Source organism: Leptodactylus fuscus, chromosome 5, assembly GCF_031893055.1.
Source record: "Leptodactylus fuscus isolate aLepFus1 chromosome 5, aLepFus1.hap2, whole genome shotgun sequence".
In the NCBI taxonomy this organism is placed as follows: Eukaryota; Metazoa; Chordata; class Amphibia; order Anura; family Leptodactylidae; genus Leptodactylus; species Leptodactylus fuscus.
In genome coordinates, this window is record NC_134269.1 from 165,147,291 (window position 1) to 165,171,862 (window position 24,572).

The window sequence follows — 24,572 nt, forward strand, 5'->3', positions numbered from 1 at the left end:
CTTGCTGCAGTTTTCTGCATTTTTAATGGTACTTTTTTACTTTCCCAGAAAACCAAAGAAGTATTGAATCGGCCACCAGATGAATGTGAAGAAGATGAAATGTATGAAATATTGGTAAGTCCAAAAATATGTTTTCCTGATCTATTTGTGGCAGCAGACTATCAATTAAAAATCTATAGCGTAGATTATCAAAATGTATCGGAAAATTGATAAAGAATATTGCTATGACATAAGCACTACAAGTCTCAACATCATGGGCAAACCTATACAATCATTGAAGATGTAAAGAGGCACTGAATCCAAGAAGCCGCTCTGCACCAAATCTGTTAGCAGAGTGACCACTTGTTCACATCAGCATTTGGATTCCTTCCGGGGGAGTCCGCATGAGGACTCCCCCTGAACGGAATACCAAACGCAAGTGCAGTAACAGCACATGGACCCCATAGACTATCATGGGATCCAAGTGCTTACCGCCAGACCTCCGCAGAGACCTTGCAGACAGGAAAGTAGTTCACCATCTACTTTCCTGCCTGCATGATTCGTGCGGGCAGCACAAGGCCAGCACATGGACCCCATTATAGTCTATGGGGTCTGTGTGCTTTTACAGCACAGCGCTTGCAATTGTGTTTGTTTTCCGTTCGGGGAGTCCCCAGAATCCAAATGCCGATGTGAATTAAGTAAAATCCAGTACTAGTTCATTTGCTTAGGCTCCATGCACATGAACATATGTTTTCTTAGTGAGCTAGCCATCTTATTAAACACATTGACCCATTATTTTCTTATGGTCCCATACACATCCCTGTGTATAATCATGGCTCCATGAAGGGGGCCATGAGTTTGGAGCAAAACTCAGAACATATCCTACACCTGTCCATTTTGTGTTCTGGGCTCACTGCATGAAATGAATGAGTCCATATCATCCATGTACCATCTGTGCCATTTTCCCCACAGACCTGCATATGCACTTGATAAGTAGCCTTATTGTCCTTTTCAGCTTTGCTAAATTAATTTCAGGGTTTAGTCTGAGGTTTGATGACAGCGAAAAAAGGACAAATTATAATGTCAGAATCTGATCTAATCTCTGGCATACACAGTATTGTATCAGGGATATATTTTCACCTAGAATACATCCATAATATGGCATATGAAGTCAGAGGACAGGGATATAGTGCGGCAGCAGGGATTGTTATGGGGGTCATATTACAGCTATGTACAACTTGTCCATACACAAATGTATAAAAGTTGAGATTTGTTGCTGTTGTGTATCAAGCAAGCAGTGGGAACAGGAAAGGGGTCTAAGCTGAATTTTTGCACAGGGCTCAAGGGTCTTTAGCTACGCCTCTGCCCAACGATACATAACCAGTATCATCTGGCAGAGAACTTCCTATTCCGATACTTTCCAAGAGTAGTTAGCTATTTCTTTAAATAACCAGAGTTGGAAAAATTCTGGAAAGAATACCTGGCCTACCTATCTGGGAAAGTTAAAAATGCAGGTGTAATAGACTCCAGCTATATGAAATTCATTTCCATCTTGTTTAATTTTCTAAGAACTCTCAGCAAAATATATGGGCATAAATTAATCTGCACAGAACCCTGTGTTCCTTGGCCTTTCGCAAAGAAATAAATGGAGGCTGATTAAAATATCTCTTCATAAGGAAGATTAAAAAAGTTACAGACTAGTCATTGTTAGGCACAGGATCAAGGAATCCTCCACCATCAGAAGATTTTAATTTATTGCATTGGAAATAGCAATATGCAGGTTTTCCATAAGAACATTGCTTTTATAATTCCTTCTATATTATGTGCTTTCTACGGAGCAAAAAAGTTTTTTGGTCTGACAACCTTGTCAAATTATACCCCTCCCTAGGGCTTCAATGAAAACATAAAGGGTTATTTTCATCTGAGACTATTAGGGTATATCTGCAGTATTTGTATATACAATAAATTTATAATAGGTGAAGGTGCTATTTCTGGCTCTCTCATTTATCGTGAGAGATGCTATTTTAGGTGTAATTTATGGGGGATACAAAAGCAGATATGCATTTCACAACATTATAGAATATAATGGAGAGTGCCATACACATACACAGCAACCTTTTCTCTGGAGTGCCAAACCTGACATTTATGGTATATTTGCTGGATTTGCCAAATATTGTAAATGAGAACACACCTTCATAACTAAACTGTCTAATGCTTAAAGGGGTATTCCCAACTGGCTTGTTCAGCAACCTGCATACTGTGTGCTCTCTTCACTTCCTGTTTTTCTCAGTACATTGGTGGGTGGGGTTTCACTTGCTGTCTCCCAGGAAAAGCTCTGCCATCTCTCTTCATAGTAGTACATGCTTACAGTCAGTAATAAGGGATTGGTTGTACAGTCCTATGAAAAAGTTTGGGCACCCCTATTAATCTTAATCATTTTTAGTTCTAAATATTTTGGTGTTTGCAACAGCCATTTCAGTTTGATATATCTAATAACTGATGGACACAGTAATATTTCAGGATTGAAATGAGGTTTATTGTACTAACAGAAAATGCGCAATATGCATTAAACCAAAATTTGACCGGTGCAAAAATATGGGCACCTCAACAGAAAAGTGACATTAATATTTAGTACATCCTCCTTTTGCAAAGATAACAGCCTCTAGTCGCTTCCTGTAGCTTTTAATCAGTTCCTGGATCCTGGATGAAGTTATTTTGGACCATTTCTTTCTACAAAACAATTCAAGTTCAGTTAAGTTTGATGGTCGCCGAACATGGACAGCCCGCTCTCAAATTATCTGAAAACAAAGATTGTTCAACATAGTTGTTCAGGGGAAGGATACAAAACGTTGTCTCAGAGATTTAACCTGTCAGTTTCCACTGTGAGGAACATAGTAAGGAAATGGAAGACCACAGGGACAGTTCTTGTTAAGCCCAGAAGTGGCAGGCCAAGAAAAATATCAGAAAGGCAGAGAAGAAGAATGGTGAGAACAGTCAAGGACAATCCACAGACCACCTCCAAAGAGCTGCAGCATCATCTTGCTGCAGATGGTGTCACTGTGCATCGGTCAACTATACAGCGCACTTTGCACAAATAGAAGCTGTATGGGAGAGTGATGAGAAAGAAGCCGTTTCTGCACGTACGCCACAAATAGAGTTGCCTGTGATATGAAAAAGCACATTTGGACAAGGCAGCTTCATTTTGGAAACAAAAATTGAGTTGTTTGGTTATAAAAAAAAGGCGTTATGCATGGCGTCCAAAAAGAAACAGCATTCCAAGAAAAACACATGCTACCCACTGTAAAATTTGGTGGAGGTTCCATCATGCTTTGGGGCTGTGTGGCCAATGCCGGCATCGGGAATCTTGTTAAAGTTGAGGGTCGCATGGATTCCACTCAGTATCAGCAGATTCTTGAGAATAATGTTCAAGAATCAGTGACGAAGTTGAAGTTACGCCGGGGATGGAGATTTCAGCAAGACAATGATCCAAAACACCGCTCCAAATCCTCAGGCATTCATGCAGAGGAACAATTACAATGTTCTGGAATGGCCATCCTAGTCCCCAGACCTGAATATCATTGAACATCTGTGGGATGATTTGAAGCGGGCTGTCCATGCTCGGCGACCATCTAACTTAACTGAACTTGAATTGTTTGTCCAAAATACCTTCATCCAGGATCCAGGAACTGATTAAAAGCTACAGGAAGCGACTAGAGGCTGTTATCTTTGCAAAAGGAGGATGTACTAAATATTAATGTCACTTTTCTGTTGAGGTGCCCATACTTTTGCACCGGTCAAATTTTGGTTTAATGCATATTGCGCATTTTCTGTTAGTACAATAAACCTCATTTCAATCCTGAAATATTACTGTGTCCATCAGTTATTAGATATATCAAACTGAAATGGCTGTTATAAACACCAAAATATTTAGAACTAAAAATGATTAAGATTAATAGGGGTGCCCAAACTTTTTCATAGGACTGTAAATAAATTATCACAGTATCACTGGAAGTTGCACAATATGAAGCTGATGTAGCAGAGATGGATTTGAGTCAGTTTGCAATAAACTCTGTTTTAGGTCTGTGCTTACATACAGAGGTAACAGACCCCCTATCTCAGCCCTTATCAGCAAAATTCAATTAAACCGACTGATAAGTGGAAAAACAACTCAGAAAAACAAACATGGAGCACTCAGCTCCCTCCCCCCCACTCCTCCTCCTCCTTACTTGAAATCTACAGCAGCCTCTGACTGGCACAGATTTCAATTTTGGGCGTGGGAACCCATAAGATGTACCAGGATTATTAAGAGGTTAGAGCCTCATAATAATTCAGGCACATCTTGACCCGAATGAATGAAGAATGGTTTATGAAATTGCATTCTTCATAAATGTCTCGCAGTAACTGCTTTGCCTGGATTGTTTCTTCAAATTGCTTAATCTCTTAGAGGAGTTTTCAAAGAAATGACCTGTCATCAGTATTGGATCCAATGGGTTCCAAGACCAGGCACTAATCAGCTATGCTCGGTTGCCCCTGGTGCTTGAACTATACAGTGTGTGGAGTCGCAAGCAGAAGGCTCTTTGCACTGTGTACGGGCCATGTTGAAGCACCACAGCTCTACTCCGATTCATTGCACTAAGAGTATCCTCAATATTATCATGACAAAAATGAACATCATCGGCAACCTACAATTTATACATAATGTATAGTACATTTTGCAGGGCGCATGTTATCTACCATTGCGTTAGATGATAAGGTAGATCCTGTTATCAATGTTATGTCTATAAATAGCAGTAATGATAGCACAAGAGCATTGCCAAGTAATAAGCAAGAAAGAATTTTCATCTTATTAGTTAACTAATGTAATGGTTTCTTCTCTTGCAGCAAGAAGAACTGCCTGATCCAGAGGAAGCTGAAATCTATGAGTTCCACTTCAGTGATCTGCCTCAAACTGAACTTTTCTTAGTAAAATGTGCAATTCAGATGTACTACGAATTAGAAGTGGTTGACAAATTCCACATACCGCAAGAGGTAATATAATTGTTATGCACAAGTTGCAGTGTGGGCCAAGAAAAACTGAATAAAATAGGTTAGATTGACAATTCTAAAGAAATGTTTGGTGAGAACATCTTAGGGTCCATACACACGGAGGAAAATGGTGAGGAATTTGGTGTGGAATTTCAGCGCTGGAAAAAAAAAGCCTCCCATTGACTTGGGAGGCTTTTTTTTTGCACTGAAATTCCACACCAATTTCCTCACCATTTTCCTCCATGTGAACGGACCCATAAAAGGGTCTCAAATACCTACAATAGGGCAGCTTTCTAAAGACGGCGCTCAATATAATGTATCTGGATGACTTCAAATATCACCTCTTAGACATGAGGGGATGCAGCAACAAATTGTTCTCATCTTACATTGAACTATAAATGATCTCTAGAAAGACGAGCAAGAAAAGCTATCATGTCTTCAGGATTTTACAAGTTTTTCATGATCATTAACAAAATCAATCATCTGTATATACAGGTTTTAGTGCGATTCATATTCTCAGTAAGCAAAGGATACAGAAAAATTACCTATCACAACTGGCGGCATGGCTTCAATGTGGGACAAACAATGTTCACTCTTCTCATGGTAAGGAAGGAATAATACATGTTGATCATTTTTATTGTAAGGCTCAAATACATAGTATTATTTTTAGTAAGGACTGCTAGGGAACATCTTAGGACACCAGGGAAAATATAAAGAGTAATTGTCGTTTCATGTCATTGTTAGTTGTCATATCTGTACACAAAGAGTAGTAGCACCACTTCTGACTTGTATCTGGCATTTTTCAGCAGTTTTCCTGTTTTTAAGGTTTACCTATAACTGTCAGTAGGTGGAAACTGAGTACAGTAATGTCTCCCATACACAGCACACGTAGAGGAGATCCTGCTCCCTTAACCCTCTGTAGCATGCCCTTAGATAGAGCAGCCGTTTGGCAAACATTATATAAAACCAGTTATCAGGTCTTCTATGAATCCAGCATTGCGGTGAGATATAACACTTACTAGAGCCAGCAGCAGCATGTGTTTCTCTCTTTTGCACTCTCTTCAGTTCTTCCTCCTCCCTTTTCCTTCTCCATAGACTTCTATAGAATGCAGGTGTAACTTAATCTCTTATTTTGCTGCTGAATTGTCTGCACTAAATATGGATTTTAACAGTGAATTGAAATTGAATGACCAGTACAAGAAGACACAAGGGGAGGGAGAAGAGAAGTCTGATAAGTAAAGAAAGAGACACTTTTCTGTAATAAGATACTGTATATTTGTAATAGACAGCATGGTGTCACCAAAAAAAGTTTGGTTTAGGGCCAAAAGGGCTTATAGCTTTGGAATTGCTAAACAGATTTGGATAAAAAAAAAAAACACTACAATGCTAAGAGTGACATCACATAGATAAAGTTTTTTATTTTTAACTTAGCAGAATAGAGCAGCAGGCTATTGTGCTCCCCATGGGGCAAGACAAAGCTGATGGAACAGAGCAATGATGCCAGTGTGAATGGTCTAACCTGTAGTAACACATTTTTACTATAACCACTTATGATCAGCTTCACTTCTTTTTCAGTTGGGTATGATTTTATATTTTTCCTTTTTTAGACAGGAAAATTAAAACGTTATTATACAGATCTGGAGGCAATGGCAATGGTGACTGCTGCATTCTGCCATGATATTGACCACCGGGGTACTAATAACTTATACCAGATGAAGTAAGTTTACTGTAATATACATTAAATATCTTTTTTTCTCTTTGACATTTGGGTGCAGTCACAAGTAATGAATGGGAAGGTTTTTTATTTATTAGGCAAGGCCATAATTATATTTTCTTTTCTGGAGCTCAGAGGAACTTCTTCCAAATCTTTTCCTGCAGAGAATAAGGCATTTCTGTCTATTCCAGAGGTCCTTTGGTTAACCCAATTACCCTCCACTGGAATCTCACATCCAGTCACTATTTTTCAGCTTCAGATCAGATCAATACTCTCCAGAAAGTAACGCCAGACAAGCTTGAATGTATACAAAATGGTAGGCCAAGCAATGCATGGGTACTGAATAGGCGAGGAGAGAAAGCTGCTGAAAGACATAGTTGGCAGCAGCTTTTTTCCCTATGAACAAAAGGATCGAGCAATTGATATCCAATTGCTCGATCATTACCTCCTTATCTGCCATCATAGAACAGTCAGACAGACCCCATAAGCATTGTATGGTTGGTCTAACAAGCAGAAATTGGTGGGTTTGGCTAACATACATCTTCTGTCAATGTGCTGCCTTAGTGTTGAATGTATAAGCACATATCATTTATGAATGGACTTGCTAGGGATTCTCAACCAACCTATGCCCCTTTCATCTAGAAGGGAAGCATTGACTTGATCTGGAGCTAGGATGCGATCATTGATCATGACAGAGGTGGTAGTTGACCATCATGGACTGCCGTTCATCAGTAAAAGCCTGGTCATTTTAAGGCCAAAGATTGAAGGGGTATTACAAACACCTCAAGTTACCCCAAGCCCTATCCTCGGGATTGGTGAAGATCGTACTGCTGGGATTCTTCTGATCATAACGACAGGGTTTTTTCACTTAGGTTTAAATGGAGCAATGGGCAGAAGAGTTTTAGTGGGACAAACTGAGATAAGAAATCTACAGCATTCACATACCTTCAGCACATAATTGTGGGAGGGGGGCATCTCTGACCACTGCTCCATGCAAATGGGGTGCAAAGGACCCCCATTCTTTTAATTGGTGGGAGTTCCAGTGTTCAACCCCTACAGAGCAGTAAGTTACCCCCTATCTCATGGAAAGGGGGTAAGTTGTTGTGACCAGAACATCCCTTTAAGTTATTGTTTGTATAACAGAATGTGAACATGGCATAAAATATTCCCTTTATACAAAAAATGAATAAATGGCATCAGGTAGAAAAATAATATGCCAGCGAGTCTCTACATTATTTCAGATTCTTAACAAATTACAATTTAGGTATTGCTACGTGGTGATTAATCTTTACTGTATTATATCGATGCACAAAGCACATGGAGCAAAAGATTATTTTCCATCATACAATGAATTAGTTTGTAAACTTAGGTCCTTACCTTAAATATTCTTCTTTACAGATCAGGACATCCACTAGCAAAACTTCATGGGTCATCTATCTTAGAAAGGCACCATTTGGAATTTAGCAAGACCCTTCTTAAAGATGAGGTAATACTGATATCATATGCAAATACTGTAGATCTTCAAGAACCAGTTATCCAGAAATTTCCATAGTTGGATAAGAATTACAGCTATTAAACGTGATTCCCATGATTACTAAACATAATAAAGTTGGCTATTGATGAGCTTGTACTAATACAGAATTATGCTAACATAAAAGAAAAGGCATTAATAATACATATTATTATATTCATTACAACTTGTTTTGAAAATTTTTATGAATAAGTAGCCATAAAACATCATTAGTAAATGGTATAATGTCACGATCAGGTTACTTGTACCCAAGAGGACATGTTGTATATTACAATACCTATACTTTGTATTTTTATGTTAGTTTACCCATCTGATGCCTCGTGTCTTGTTCACAGACTATAAACATATATCAGAACCTGAACAGGAGACAATATGATCATGCCATCCACATGATGGATATTGCAATCATTGCAACAGATTTGGCTTTATACTTTAAGTAAGTATCCGTCAGATTTTCTGCTTTTTTTATTTCTGCGTCCAACATATATAGCGCATACACTAAACTTCTCATACACACCTGCACCTGCATATGATTTTGTGTATTGGTGACTAGCTACTCTATAGGAGAATTCTGTTTTAGGCTAAGGCCCCACGTTGTGGAATTCAGCTAAAAAACGCTGCAGGAAAAAAAGTAGCGTTTTTTTTTCTCCAGACTTTTTCTGCAATGTGTGAATGGCATTACCCGGAATCTCATTCACTTTGCTGGTACTGTAAAACGCAGCATTTTTTTTTCTGCTGAGTTTCCGCAGCAGGAAAAACTACGTAATGTGGGCCTTAGCCTTAGGAAAGGGTTCTTTACAGTCAAGCCAAGAAATGCCTTACTCCAACAGGTGACCCTTGGTTCACATCTGCATTTGGTAATCCGTTCGGGGAGTCCGCATGGGGACCCCCTGAACGGACTACCGAGTGCACTTGCAAGCGGTGTGAAGTGAAAGCACACGTACCCCATAGACTATAATGTGGTCTGTGTGTTTGCCGTGAGATCTCCGCAGGGAACATGCAAATAGGAAAGTAGATTATGAAGTACTTTCCTGTCCACATGTTCCCTGTGGAGATCTCGCGGCAAGCACATGGACCCCATTATAGTCTATGGGATCCGTGTGCTTTCACTGCCACACCGCTTGTCAACACGTTTGGTATTCCCCATGCAGACTCCCCCGAATGGATTACCAACGTAGATGTGAACGAGGCCTTAGAATGGCAGGCACAAGGACATGACAATTAATACAAGTAGAGACATTTATTGTGAGTTATAAGTAATATACCAATAAATGATATTCAGTTAATCCAGGCAAATTATCCAACTACTGTCATGTTAGATAGGAATCTTTTCTTCCCCCATGATGCAAGATTGTGTACATTTAGTAAGGGAGTTATGGTTTACCTCTGTATCAGCAGCAAGGAGGGAGTAGAACAAGAGTCTTTTTATAACCTGCATATCTGTCATAACATGAATAGGTTTTAATCGAAACTAATATTATAGAGTGCGTATAGTAGCAAGATCTAAAAATATAGATGCTGTCTTCAATATATAGCAGAAGACTATTTAGGATAAGTTCACATTTCCATTTATAAAGTATATGACGCATGAGAGCAACTGAGCAACTGACTTAAATAGCGCTGGAATGAAAGACGCGGACAGAGAACCCTCCATCTGTATTCACTGTGTAAAAAACAACATGACAGAAGAAGTATGAGAAGTATGCCTGTGTGTGCACATGGCAGCCTACCTAAAATGAGAGAGCTGCACGGTAAAACATTGGGGTAGAAGGGTAAAAAGCTTCAGCCTAAGTCTCCAGGGGGTAGATTTCAGACCACCCAGGACAAAGTAGTTATGATTTCAGAAGTCACAATGTGCGAACAGGCACTGAAGAATACAGTAAGTGAATAGCAGGCAGTGTCATAACTAGGCGAGGGCCCGTGGCGAACTTTGGACATGGGGCTCCCTCCGACCGACGCCGAAGACCCTGACCTTTTCAGACCTCAGAGTATAATAATGAGACCAAGGAGGGATACCAACATAAAAAACACTGTTACTTACCTCTCCCAGGCTCCGCTGCACTCCTCGTTATTGTTGGCCATTTTCAATTACGTCCGGGATATCACATGACCCAGGACATAGGTCCTGGTCATGTGAAGTCAGGGACGTCACACAAGTAGGCCGGAAGCCTGTATGGAGCCCGGAGAGGTAAGTAATAGTGTTTCTATGTTTCCTCACCTCTCCTGGGCTTCTGATCATTATACTCGGGGGTCTGAAAAGACCCCAAGTATTAATAATAGTGTTTATGGGGTGCGCGGCGTCACTTACCAATCCCGGCCCCTGCCAGGATCGGTAAGTAAATAGGGACCATTACCATTTGGAGTAACTCCAGCCAGTAATGGCCTATTAACCAAAAAAAAAAAACACAGCAGTAACGGCTGTCACCAGAACCCTAATGTCCTGGGCCCTGTGGCAGCTGCTTTCGCTGTTACCCCGGTAGTTACACCCCTGATAGCAGGTAAGTACTATGCATTTTGTAATCTCACAAAACAGGCATGCACTTTAGATGGCCTCCTTCTATGACTTCTGATCAGGGTCTATGACACATTACAATACTTAGAGTATCACATGCGTGAAATATAAGGGCTCATTCACATGTTTTGGTCTTGTCCTAGTTTTTCCAGCAGTCTCAGAAAATCTGTTAATAAGCCCTAATATTTAGATTCTGATATTAATATTCATGCGGCAGGATAAATAGCTTGGATTAGCATAAAATGCATTATATTCTGACAGCCTTCATTGAATCCATTTACTGTTGTCAGAGGAAGGCAGTAGCAGGAGTTCTATACACCCTGTTATCTGCATCTTCCCCTATCATCTTATCCAATAATGATCGGCTGTCAGACAAATAGACACAATAATTTATGCAAAAATGTAGAGAATATGGGTTTGGAATGAAAGTGGTGACGTTGTCTATTGTAACCCTTATGTATCTGCATTGTAAGTGATACAATTGCCTAAACTGCATGTAATGGTTTGATTAGTATTACATTTCCATCTATGACATATACAAATCTGCATGATGTGCACAAAATTGTCATTGTTTTTTTTTTCTTTTATAGAAAGAGGGCCATGTTCCAGAAGATAGTAGACCAGTCTAAAACGTATGAAGATGTAAAAGTTTGGACAGAGTACATGATGCTGGAACAGACCCGCAAAGAAATTGTTATGTATGTTACATGTATATTGTACTATGTATGTTTGATTGTATGCACTATAGATAGCTATCTATATGTACATATATATAGAGAGAGAGACTATTTATGAACAAGATATTTTAGGTCCGAATTTCAGAAATTTTTTGATGTCATTGAGGTCAAGAGATGGGAGAACTGATATGTGATGAACCAGGTTCGATTTGAATAATCCAAATTGTTTGGTTTGTAACAAAACCAAACAAATGTGAATTTGTGTCAGATGAACAAAAAAGCACGGTGAGCAGATAATACAGAAGGGACGCGTTTGTGGCTATAACTCAGGGGCTTAACTTGAGGGGGTGCAGAGGTTGCAGTGTCTCTGGGGCCCAGGAGCTTTAGAGGGTTAATCATAAGCACCGGCATCAGTGTTAAGATGGCAACTTTCATTTGACCCATAAGCCAAGGAGACCCACAGATTACCCTAACCACACTAAGGTGGATTAATCTCCTAAGCACCCTTAACCATCAGTATAAAACATTTGCTGTAGGGATGAGGTAGGGGGCCCCGGACAAAAGATTACATTGGGGCCCTCAAGACTTTAGTTACACCACTGCTCAAACTGCTATGTTCTAGTACCACCTGACATCAGTTGTCACAACCACTATGTTATGTACAGCAGTATGGTATACAGTAAAGGGGCTGCTGCATTCGTTCCTTCAATCAGCTGGACGGTGGGGGTAGTGAGTGTGGGCATCCTACCTATCTGATACTGATAACCTATCCTAGGACATTTAATATAAAAATCCCATAGGGACTATTTATTAATGGTAACAATGATATCAGTACAATAGTAGTTATCCAGTGCAATGAATGTACCATGTACCTACAATGATATAGTAATCATAGTAGGATGATAGGTAATCAGTATACTAGCCCACCTGACAATTATACTTATTATATACTGAACATATAAATATGGTGCATGTTATCTATACAGTGAAACAGAGTTTCTTTCTTTTAAGGGCAATGATGATGACTGCGTGTGACCTGTCAGCCATTGCAAAACCCTGGGAGATTCAGAGCAAGGTATGCTGACCTAACCCTTTCATTAAAAAAGGACGTGACGTTCTAATATTTCATAGATATATGTCAGAACATCATTGACCACCACTGGTTTCCACCATAAAATTATTCTAAAGAGAGGTAAACCCTGAGTGAAGGCTAAACCCTTTTGACACTACTTGAGTGCAAAAGATTGAGATGAGCATAGGCAGGAAATCTTAAAATCTTCTCTGTTGCAGATCACTGAGGTTTAGCCTTTGGAACCTCCACCAATCATGAGAATAGGGATGTTTTGCTTAGACTCTGCTCTATTCATTTCTATAGGATCAGCAGATCACATAGATCTACATAGATATATAGTAAATGAAGCAGAAGGGAGCAGAAAACCACCGCCCTCATGATCAATGGAGGTCCCAGAAGTTGGATCCTCACTGATCTGGAACTTAATCTGTTGATAGGGGATAAGTTGATTGGTAGTACAACCACTATAACACAATAAAAGAGTGCACCAGTGCATATACTGTATTAAATATCGAGTTAAATTTGCTACATTTATCAATCTATATAATAAATTTACTATGTCACACCTTCACTTTACCTTATAGGTTGCTCTATTGGTTGCAGCTGAGTTTTGGGAGCAAGGTGACCTGGAAAGAACTGTACTGCAACAAAACCCTATTGTAAGTTACTAAATGTAGTATTGTTAGATAATGTCTGACTCAGATATTGTGAAACAAATGGCTATATTGTCATTGCTACAATAAGATCACTGTAAGCCGCAAGCTCAGGATACAACATGATAGAAATTACTTGTTGCCATAATTCTAAGTATAAGGCATAGTATACAATTAGTTGTGATAAAGGTATACAGTTTTAGATGTTGTTCTAGGAACGGCTGCCATCCAGACAGTATAGCAATGGGCAGTATTACATTTATTGAACTTACAGTCAATACAGACAACATTCAAGTAAAAGCATAACTCTTATATTGTTTTCTTATAGCCAATGATGGACAGGAATAAAGCAGAAGAGCTACCTAAATTACAATGTGGTTTTATTGATTTTGTGTGCACATTTGTATATAAGGTAAGTTATTCCTATTTTTCTACAACATTGATTCAATTATTAAAAAGAACCGTATTAATGTATATTACAACATATAGTCATTGTGTAAGGCAGGGATACCCAACTGGCGGGACATGATCCGAACTTGGACCGCAGCTGTCCAGACCACTACCACCGGACTCTTTTATTAGGATAGCGGGCGGGAGAAACCTTCATTTAATGATCGCTGTCCCCAAGCCCTGATCCCTTTCTCCCAGCCGCTGTTACTATTAATTATATGTGAGGGCACTAATGGACAATTTTACTGTGGGGGGTACTAAGGAGCATATAGTGGGAGGAGGCATAATAATGGGGCATAACCCTGTGTATACACCCCTCACAGTATAAAGCATCTTAATGCCCCCACCCACAGTATAATGCTCTTTGGTTTTTCTCTGTATAATGTTCTGTAGTGTCCCACCCAGCCTATAATGCTCCTATAATGCCTAATGTTTGTGTGCTTCTTACAGTCAAATGCGTCTTTTTGTCCCAAAATATCACAAATATTGGACATGTTCAGCTCGGACCTTTACTTGATGACGCAACACAGTCAGGGGACCATTATTAAAAGTATTTGCATACCCCTGATGTAGGGAAACAATTTTGTTAGAATTAATGTGCTCATGTACAAGTAGCCAATTTCTGATGTGGCTCAGTGGACAATAAGGTCTCAAGTTGCTGGGGCTCAATTATAGCCTTAACCCTTATAGCTACAGTCTTAATATCATAAAGTTAGAAAAATCAGTCATTATTTTAAGACATCAAAATGCTAGTATTATAGGGGTTATCTGGTTTTTAGCATTGATGGCCTACCCTGTGGCTGATGAGTGACTGATCTCTGTACGGTTGAATGGGTGTTTTAATACCATTACACTCTGAATTCAGTACAGGCATCCATGTAAAGGCGCAGCTCAGAAGTCTTGGGTCCCATAAGACTGCCAGTGACTTCAGATGCCAACTATCTTTTACTGACATATTACTATACAATATATTTATTTGTGTACTGAGAAAAAAATTCACAATTTACTTATTATTACTATTACCCCTACTTAGTAGCAAAGAGTGTTATAGCGGTTGCATGGGCTACCTCTACGGTATGTACGGTTATTCTTTGTAGCTACTTATCAGAGCCATAAATGGATCATGTAATGTAAAATCTTAAAATACACTATACTGATCTATTGCCACTCCCAGTGAACTTGCCACTCTCTTGGCTAAGAAGTCAACACTAATCACAACCACACAGGGTAACATTGAGATAAAGCTCGATGGCTACCACATCCCGTATAACCAGTTCTGATCTTTACTGGATGTTATTTGTCTTACTCCAGGAGTTCTCAAGATTCCATCCTGAGATACAACCGATGTACGACAGAATCCTCAACAACAAAAAGGAATGGAAGGCATTGGCTGATGAGCACGAAGCAAAGATGAAAGCTCTAGAAGAGGAGAAGCAGAAGAAAGAAGGCAACCAGCCTCCAAAGCAAGGTAATAATAATGCAATGAAGCATGGGTCTTATGGAGCAAAGCTGGCTGGTATAATAAAATTAGATTATACTACTGGTGCCCATCATTGCCTATATAAGTGACATGTTTTATGCAGGTAGCCCGGGCTACAAAAATTCATATACTTTTAATTAAAAGATATGGACTTGATATAAAATTTCTTCTTGTCTCAACAGCTCCAGCCGTGACAGGAAAAGAAAATGGAGGAAATGTCCCATTAGCCGAACAGGCACCTCAGTCAAAAAGCTGTTCTATCTTATGAGACTGTAAATACTTTTTTCTTTTTTTTTTCGGTTTTCAGTTTTTCATTTCTGGGTAGAATATGGATAAAGTTATATAATTGTGATCTAGTTCAAGTACATGTGTAATATTATTGTCCCACATTTATGGAAATGTCTATTTTTGTAGTTTACATATCTATGCATCAAATATTAAGATTTCTCATTGACTGAAATAAAACATGAATCTGCAATCAGAACAGTGTTCCACATGTACAAATTGGTATGTTGGCTACTAGTCATCTGAAACAATAAGGGGGCGTTCACACCACCATCTGTGTCCAACAGGTAGTGTCCGCTCCTAGTGTCCGCTCAAAATCTGACACGGACATTAGGAGCGGACACTAGCTGTGTCCGTGACACCTGTCATTTATTTAAATGGCGATCGGGTGCGTTCTTTTGCACTCCGTGCCCTTCCTTCACTGTCCGCTTGTAAAGATGTCCGACTTTTCAAGCGGACAGAAAAACCCTACATAAATGGGCCATAAAGCCTTACATTAAAGCCTTGATATATTTTCATCTTCAGGAGAACTCTATGACTAACCAGTTATCAAAAAATATTTTTTCTTGTCTATTGAGCATTATAATTTTTTTTTTCAGAAAAATTACCAGCAAATAAAACTGATCAAAGACAATTAATGGAAAGGGCCATAAAAAAGGTATTGAGTGTCACTCATTCTTTTTTTAATGTAGATTGTGAGCCTCATATAGGGATCACAATGTACTTTTTTTTTTTTCCTATAAGTATGTCATTTGTAAAAAGGGAGGAAATCCAAACAACCATGGGAAGGACATACAAACTCCTTGCAGATGTTGTTCCGGGCGGGATTCAAACCCAGGACCCCTGCATTGCAGGGCTAACCACTGAGCCACTGTGTTGCCCCACGAGTGTTGCCCGTTCTTTTGTGAGATTTTGGTACTAGTTTTTTTTAACAACCAATAAAAAAATTATGGCTTCAGCGGCCTTCCTGTCTACATATGCAGAACCCATGACAGAAATGAGGCTAGTATCAAAGTTATGATCTCTGTTATGTGGCTATTAGCTTTGATGTTAATTGATTTTATGTATTATGTATTACCAACCTTCTATATTGTTGTGATTGCAGACAGATTGTTTGTTTGAGTCATAAAGCATTCACGGATCTGAAGCACAGAAAATATTAGGTGTGAAACCCATATAACATCTGTTTTTAGATTTGAGGCACAAAGGTGGACACAGCTCAGGGTTTTTTGTATGAAATAAGTGCTACTCGTACATATTTCTATAAACTATCATCTTTTTAAAGTCATCCTATCATAGGATACCCTTTTTTCTAACACGTCAGAATAGCCTTAAGAAAGGCTATTTGTCTCCTATCTTTAGATGTCTTCTCTGTGCCGCCGTTCAGTAGAAAACTTGGTTTTCTTCGGTATGCAAATGAGTTCTCGCAAAGGCACTGGGCAGAGCCAACTGTCTTTTTAAAAAAAATTAACAAAAAATTATCTCACTAGAAAACCCCTTTTTAAAATGAGTGACCTATCCACTTGCCACACATGACTTGTGACCGTTGCAGTTAGTTACTGGCTGCAGTTTTAGGCTGAGTTCACACAGGGTATTTTGGTCAGGATTTTGAGGCCGTATTCACCTCAAAATCCTGACTAAAAAGACGGCTCCCATTGAAATGAATTTGTGCTGGTCAGTTCTTTTTTCAGGAGCTGTTTGTTCTTTGCTCCTGGAAACAAGAATGAACATGCTCATTCTTCAGGCGGAGTCACCTCGCAAATCCACCTGAAGACACTCCCTCCTCCCGACTAGGCCCATTCATTTGGGCCTAATCAGGAGCACTGACATCCAGTTGCAGCTACCTGTATTTTGGACCGGAACCTGAGGCGCCTCCACCTTAGGCTCCGGACCAAAAAACCCAGTGTGAACCTGGACTTAACTCAGTTGTTGCAAGTCAACAGATCATGTCAAAACTAGAGCTTAATAAAAGCAGAACATCAAAAGATCAAGGAGGTTTTAGCACCTGAAGGGGATTGGTGAGATTATTCATATATATATTATTACAGAAATTTGGTTGGAGATAAGTGGGTACTTCTAATGTCTATAGTAGAGATAAATGTAAGCTTCGGATCAATACAAGGAAGGAGAAAGAGCCCAATGTCTAGCTGGTTGGTCCACCAAACAATGAGTTTTGATCTTCACATAAGTGTAGCGACATGCATGGTCCTTGGATGTTTCATGGAGCACTTGATTTGATAATGCATAGCATTATATAAAATCTGGAGGAGGCCAATGATCAGATCCATCAGATGACTACTTGTAATTCCCATGTCATCATGGCTCGGGAAGAACACAAATATTTTACTTTTCATAGGAAAGAGTTAAATAAAAAAACATCCGACTCTATCCATCTAAAATACTTTTTTATGTTGTACTTTTCAATAATTTAATCAGCAATGCAAAGTGATTCTTCCTTTCAAAGGCCTGAATGTTAGCATTAGCATGACTGAGCAGTCCTCGGGCAGGCGAAGAATAACATTTTAATTTGCAAAAAAATAGCTTAGTTACAAATTACAATGTACTGTAATGTACTGTATTGTGGATACACCAATGTAATCTTAAGACATTCCATAACTGGGGTACATGGTGATAAATCAAGGAACAGAAATTACATTTACCATCAAAATCTGTCCAAAAGCTCACACATACACATTAGGATTAGAGCCTAGATCTTACACTTTGTATGTAGGTAATGCCATTACGGACACATATGATCTGCTCATTGTACTTGAACCTTCTTTTCTACATGTTCTGTGCTTTATATCTTATTACATCATGCTCACTTTATGGTTTCATCTGTCATCTGCAGAATCATACACTTATACCAGTGCAGGATATTACAAAGCTTCTGAATTTGCTTCAGGTTGGGAATTACAAAGAGCCAAGTACATTATATGTTTTTAAATGGAATTTTTGCAGCTAAATAGTACATAATGTCATTTATGGTAGATATAGCAGCACATTGTTAAAGTAGATCTGGTATGTCACATGCTCATATAAAAAAAATCTACATATACTCATCTATTAGCCAGAGTAACCAAAATTATCTTTTGCTGGTGCCGTGTGGCAACAGAAAACTTTCTTCTAGCTTCTCAGAGATATCAGGGGTGAGATACTTTCTGATCAGGTTATCCTTGTCCAGTATGGACGATCCCTTTAAATTGAAAATATGGCTACAAACCTTGAAACTTATGGAGGTTCTGAGGTATAACCTCCAGATTGCTTGGGAACTTCCACCAAGATTAAAGAAGTATAAAACTTGTAAAATGTTTGCAGATGTAATATACAGGGATAAAACTTCTATAATTGTGGGCTTTCTAATATAAGCCATTGTGAGTTTCAGACAGCATAAGGGCTCGTTCACATCTGCGTTCATCTGTCCTTATTGCAGGTTTCCGTTTCCTGCATAAAACAGATGCAGGAGACGGAAGCCTGCAGGAGACTTTCTCACCCATTCATTTGAATGGGTGAGAAAGATGTCCGGCCGTGCGCGGCAGTGAGCGTTTTGCGCTCTCCGCCGCGAAACCGGGTTTTATAATCCGGACACAGAGTCGGACATGCAGTACTCTGTGTCCGGATAAAAAAATCCGGTTTCGCGGCGGAGAGCCTAAAACGCTCACCGCCGCTCACGGCCGGACCCGGTCTATGGTTTCCGTCTTCTGCCATGCAGAAGACAGAAACCATAGAACGGAGACATGAACGCAGGTGTGAACCCAGCGTCAGCGTGGATTCCTCCTTTTTTGGACCTGTACTGAAAATATGCACATTATTCTGTAGTTTCTTGTATATATCCTTAACTGTAAAATTACTTGAGAACATTGTGTGAATTTAACAGACATTGTAATCTGGGATATTGTTGTAAAAAAAAGAATAAATGTATGTCAACCAATCTGCTTCAATGTTATTATTATTATTGTTAACTAACTTTATGTATTTGGAAAGCCAAAGTCATCGTGAACATATAAGTCATATTCAAGGCATAACAAAGAAGAAAAATGAAAGCAGTGCCAATGGTGGATTATGTAGACAATCTGTTTTCCCTTAGTCATACCAGCAGCACAATGTGGGGTATTTCTGCCCCTGTGTGCTGGTAGGACAGGCGGAATTTTTAATCAGCAATTAATTAATATGCATGACTAGGCCCTATAAGAGGGCACAGAGAACTATCCCCCGTGTGTTAATACAAGAGTAAAAAATATAATAGCTTTGTGCTGCTGTTATGACTAAGGGAAAACAGATTATCTACATAATCCACCATTCCCTGTCGTCATACCAGCAGCACAATGTAGGGAGATATCAAGTAATCCCCTTAAGGAGGGTTTCCTCGACTTAGAGAGCTCAAGACCGACCGCTCGAAGGCAGTCACGTCCGAAGCACGAGAGCTCAAACAATAGTGCTTCACAAAGGTGTTGGAAGAGGACCAGGAAGCTGCCGCGCAGATCTGCTCCAAAGACCTCCTATCTGACAATCCACTATTTAGTAATAGGGACTGGTCAACCTCCAGGCTGTCAGGTTGAGTCTCACCAGATCCTGGCACCGTAGTCCTCCTTGAGTGACCAGGTTTAGGAGAGGTGGAAGCCTCCAGTATATGCCTTGACTCATCTGTATGAGCTGGGCGAACCAAGTCCTTTTCGGCCAGAATGGGATTATGGCAATCGCCTGGACTTGGTCCTGTCTTATCTTCATCAATACCTTGGGTATTATGGGAATTGGAGAGAATATGTATACCAGCCTGAACCTCCAAGGGATGGACAGGGCATCCACTGCCAAGGGATTGTCCTCCTGATACAGAGAGCAGAATTTCTCTACCTTGGTGTTGAGTCGGGTTGCCATGAGGTCCACTTCTGGAAGGCCCCACATTCTGGACAATTTGATGGAACAACTCTGGATTGAGTGACCATTCTCCTGATACGGTAATACCGCGACTCAACCGATCCACTACTATGTTCAGAGAGCCCTTGATGTGAACAGCAGAAAGCTGGGTGAGGTTCCTCTCTGCCCAGGATAAGATTAGATTCGTAATCTTCAGGAGAAGTCTGGACCTGGTTCCTCCCTGTTTGTTCAGGTACAACATTGCAGTCATGTTGTCCGTCTGCACTTTGACAGCTTTCCCTTTGAGATAAGGGGCAAAGTGTAGCAGTGCCAGGTATATCGCCTTGAGTTCCCTCTGGTTTTAAGATCCTAATTCCAGGCTGCTCCATTGACCTTGAACAGTCCTCTCGTCCAAATGGGCTCCCCATCCTGTTTGGGATGCATCCGTTGTCAACAGGACCTTCCGTCTTTCAGGTGTATCCACCATCTGAGGGAAAGACGAGCACTGGGAGAAAGGCAGATCTTCGTACACAGGCTGAGGAGAGGTTACAAACCCCAACCCCCGGTGAAGGAGGACACGAAGTCCTCCCCACCTGTCCCACAGACACAGGACAGAAAAAAACACACGGGAGGAGGTCTCTGTGCCTGATATAGGGCCTAGTCATGCATATTAATTAATTGCTGATTAAAAATTCTGCCTGTCGTACCAGCACACAGGGGCAGAAATACCTCACATTGTGCTGCTCTTATGACGGCAGGGAATAAGATCTAGCAGACCTCTTCTTATTTCTAGCTGCACCGCGTTTGCTGTTCACTTAAAGGCTGTAGAAATATAAAACACCTTATAGAGCTATATATTGCAAGCTCATCACTAAATTGCTCCCTAAGCCCTTCTTTGGGGCTTGACATTCTATCACCTACCATCAATCAATCTCAATGCACTATGAGTAAACCACATGCTTCACATCCTGGATCCTGCTTCTCGCAGAAAAAGAAAGCTTCAACCATTTCAACAAGAACAAATGATCACGGTTACACACAAGTAGGCAAGCTGACCCATTTACCTAGAAAAGCAACTGCAGCTTCTGTATGAAAAAAATGTGTTGATTTCAACACTTCTGTGGGAGATCCCTGTCTGTCTGCTTCAACCCAAGACCACCCATCTGACAGTAGAGAGAATAATTAGCATATTGGGAGCTGAATATATCACTGCAGAATTTGCTCAAGAACAGTGGGAGCTAAAGAAAAAATTCCAACTGCATCAGAATCAGCGAAACAGCACATATTAAAGGATGTAAAGAGTTGGAGTTTTGGGGGTCATGTAAGTTTCTCTTTAACAGAATAGAGGATAAGCTCAGGCAAGATAGCAACCCACATAACAGTATACAGAAAAGAATAAAAAAACTACAATCACAAAATAAAAAAAGAGTAGAAAAAAGTGATATACCAGCTTGTTGAAGAATACAGGAAGTAAGAAGATCAGACAGCAGGCAAACTGGTGAGATGGGAAAACACCTTAAGGCTAAGGCCCCAAGGGCCGTATCCGCAGCACTAAAGTACGCTGCGTGATCGTATTGTGGTTCTTTCCGCAGCGCTTTGAAGAGAAAGTTCACAGAGTTTTTCTCCGTGGACTTTCTCTTCCCATTATATCTACGGGAAAGCCGCTGGCGTTTCCGTAGATATAATTGACATGCTGTGATTTGCAAATAATTTACAAATAATTTGTGAAAATACACACCATGAATGATGGACAATATAGATAAATTTCCACTAATAAGCCGAGGTATTAACAGAAATCCTACATGTCTGCCAGAATACATTTTGGCTATTGATATGGCATATACAGCAAAATACTTAGGGATGAGCTACAGTGTTTAACATCACTCCATTGCCTCTGTCACATCCTTTTCCTTTCTCAATGTTGTCAACCACTGAAGAAATGATAGTGACTGATGCCTTACATGATAAATGGGACTGGTGGTCCTAGTTATGCTTATGACCTTATTGACCTAAGGCTCCCACTTGATCCATTAGTACTCTTTATAGGTGACTTGGATCAGGGAGAACACCTAATGCTCATTAATGAAGGATGTACTTTGTATTAGCATTAAAGAGCTCAAAGAAGACCCTGAAGATTTTACCTATTCAGGAAGGTCTACAACCTCCAATAACACTGCTGCCACCAACTTCTACCCTCACCCTCTGTCTCTATCCATCTTCCCTAATAGACTGTAAGCCAAGCCCTTGCGGGCAGAACCCTCTATCCCACTGTGCCAGTCGGTCATTGTTACAGTGGTATTATATTTGTTTGTATATTTTGTGTACCGTATGTAAACCCTCAAATGTACAGCTAACTCGAGCCTCCCCAGTCTGAGTGGTTGCATTACTCCCAAGTGCCTCATTTTGCCTGCTTTCTGTATGGCTCCCCTAGAGTCTTGCACCCTACAGCTTTTGAAAAGATTTGTCATGTGGTGACATCCACTATGGGCTTTATCTCCTCAATATACTCAATATATCTCTCTATATTATAAAAATGAATTCTTGTCTGTCTGTCTGTCCGTTCTCTATGCGCGACCAAACGACTGGACCGATCTTCACCAAATTTGGCACACAGATACTTCAGGTGTCCGGGAAGGTTCAAGATGAGAATCCAACTCACTCAGACGTACTGTTCCAGAGATACAGCTTTCCCAACACCCTGACCCCCATTAGCCAAAACAAACCTGCAAGTCTTTCACTCATATTCCAACTGCAATACACATGGTCACTCCACATGTGCAATCCAACACTGATATACAAACTGAGATACACACATCAGAGGATTAGATACACAGATCAACACACAGTATCAGATGTCAGAGGATTAGATACGCGCGTCTGCACACAGTCCTACACACCAGAGGATTAAATATGCGCGTCTGCACACAGTTCCACACACCGCAGGATTAGATACGCGCATCTGCACACAATACCACACTCCGGAGGATTGGATACGCATGTCTTAATACCACACGCCAGAGGAATAGATATGCACGACTGCACACAGTTTCACATGCCGCAGAATTAGATACACGCCACTGCACACAATACCACACACCGTAGGATTGGATACACGCCAATGCACACAGTTACACACGTCGCAGGATTAGATACGCACATCTACACACAGTTTTAAATGCCAGAGGATTAGATACGCACATCTGCACACAGTTCCACACGCCGGAGGATTAGATACGTGTGTCTATACACAGTTACACATGGCGCAGCCTCAGATACGTACGTCTGTGCATAGTTCCACATGCCGGATTAGATACGCACATCTTTACACAATACCAGATGATTAGATACGCGCATCTGCACACAGTACCACACACCGCAGGATTAGATACGCGCATCTGCACACAGTTCCACACGCTGGAGGATTAGATACGCACGTCTGCACAAAATGGAGGATTAGATACGCACATGACGCTTATGGACACACACAAACAATATACAAAATGCAATAGTGCACAATTGGACAATTCTTATGGGGCCACTACACAAACAAAAAATTAAGCCGGGTCCTCCTGCTAATATATATATATATATATATATATATATATATTCTTGCTTGTGCATTAGTGTATTACACCTCTGTCTAACAAGATGTTCTCTACTATATATTGCTTGGTTTTTAGAATTTAACTTTGCTTAATAGGTTTGATGGTAAAAAGATATCCCTCAAAGCCTTAAGTGGGGAAATATCTCTTATTTTTATGTTTTCTGAATTACGATTATGTACTTTGTATGCAGTAAGCGTTGTATTGCCAAGTTCCTACATTGATCAGAGACACTGTCTGTATACAGTACATGGATGATACTAATCTACTAATCAGAGACTGTGTCGACATAAAGGACATGGAGAATACTAATCCATTTATTCTGAAATGTTCATTTAGTCATCAAATGCAGATCTATAAACCTTAGGTCATGATGTTCAGTTCAACAGCCCAGTAAGCACATAGCTCAATATGGAATTACCTCATTTATAGTGTCTGCATGCCTTCTAGAAGTAGTTCTTCAGTGGATGAGCCCCACGCCTTCTGGTCATGCTGGAAGTAAGTGTTGAATTTTTGGTCTGCAGAGAGGACATGGATTACTTTCCTGTACCCATCAGCTGATGCATTCAGTGAAACTCACAAGAGCCATCTACATGGAATACTTGTTTGTGTCTGTTGAATAGCTCACTAAGGACACGGGCCAGGATGCTGGCTCCTGATTTATGTGAGAGGGGACCAAATTCATCAGAATCAAACATTTGTAATGCAGTTTTGTCACATAGGACTCAGTGTCACTGC

General features: G+C 40.1%; 1 protein-coding gene across 2 annotated transcripts in view; it reads left to right on the forward strand.

Moving 5' to 3' along the window:
• PDE6A (phosphodiesterase 6A) overlaps positions 1-24,572 on the forward strand; it is a 478,514-nt gene that overhangs the window by 35,807 nt on the left and 418,135 nt on the right. The window contains exons 11-22 of one of the 2 annotated variants that reach the window (XM_075274667.1): positions 49-114; positions 4,861-5,007; positions 5,500-5,607; positions 6,612-6,721; positions 8,117-8,204; positions 8,585-8,685; positions 11,352-11,459; positions 12,450-12,513; positions 13,095-13,169; positions 13,492-13,575; positions 14,925-15,081; positions 15,276-15,626. In XM_075274667.1, coding sequence (XP_075130768.1) covers positions 49-114; positions 4,861-5,007; positions 5,500-5,607; positions 6,612-6,721; positions 8,117-8,204; positions 8,585-8,685; positions 11,352-11,459; positions 12,450-12,513; positions 13,095-13,169; positions 13,492-13,575; positions 14,925-15,081; positions 15,276-15,361 — 1,194 coding nt within the window. In that variant the 3' untranslated portion in view covers positions 15,362-15,626. Of the gene's footprint in view, positions 1-48; positions 115-4,860; positions 5,008-5,499; positions 5,608-6,611; positions 6,722-8,116; positions 8,205-8,584; positions 8,686-11,351; positions 11,460-12,449; positions 12,514-13,094; positions 13,192-13,491; positions 13,576-14,924; positions 15,082-15,275; positions 15,627-24,572 lie in introns of those variants that run through there. The other variant, XM_075274668.1, reaches the window with a different exon arrangement.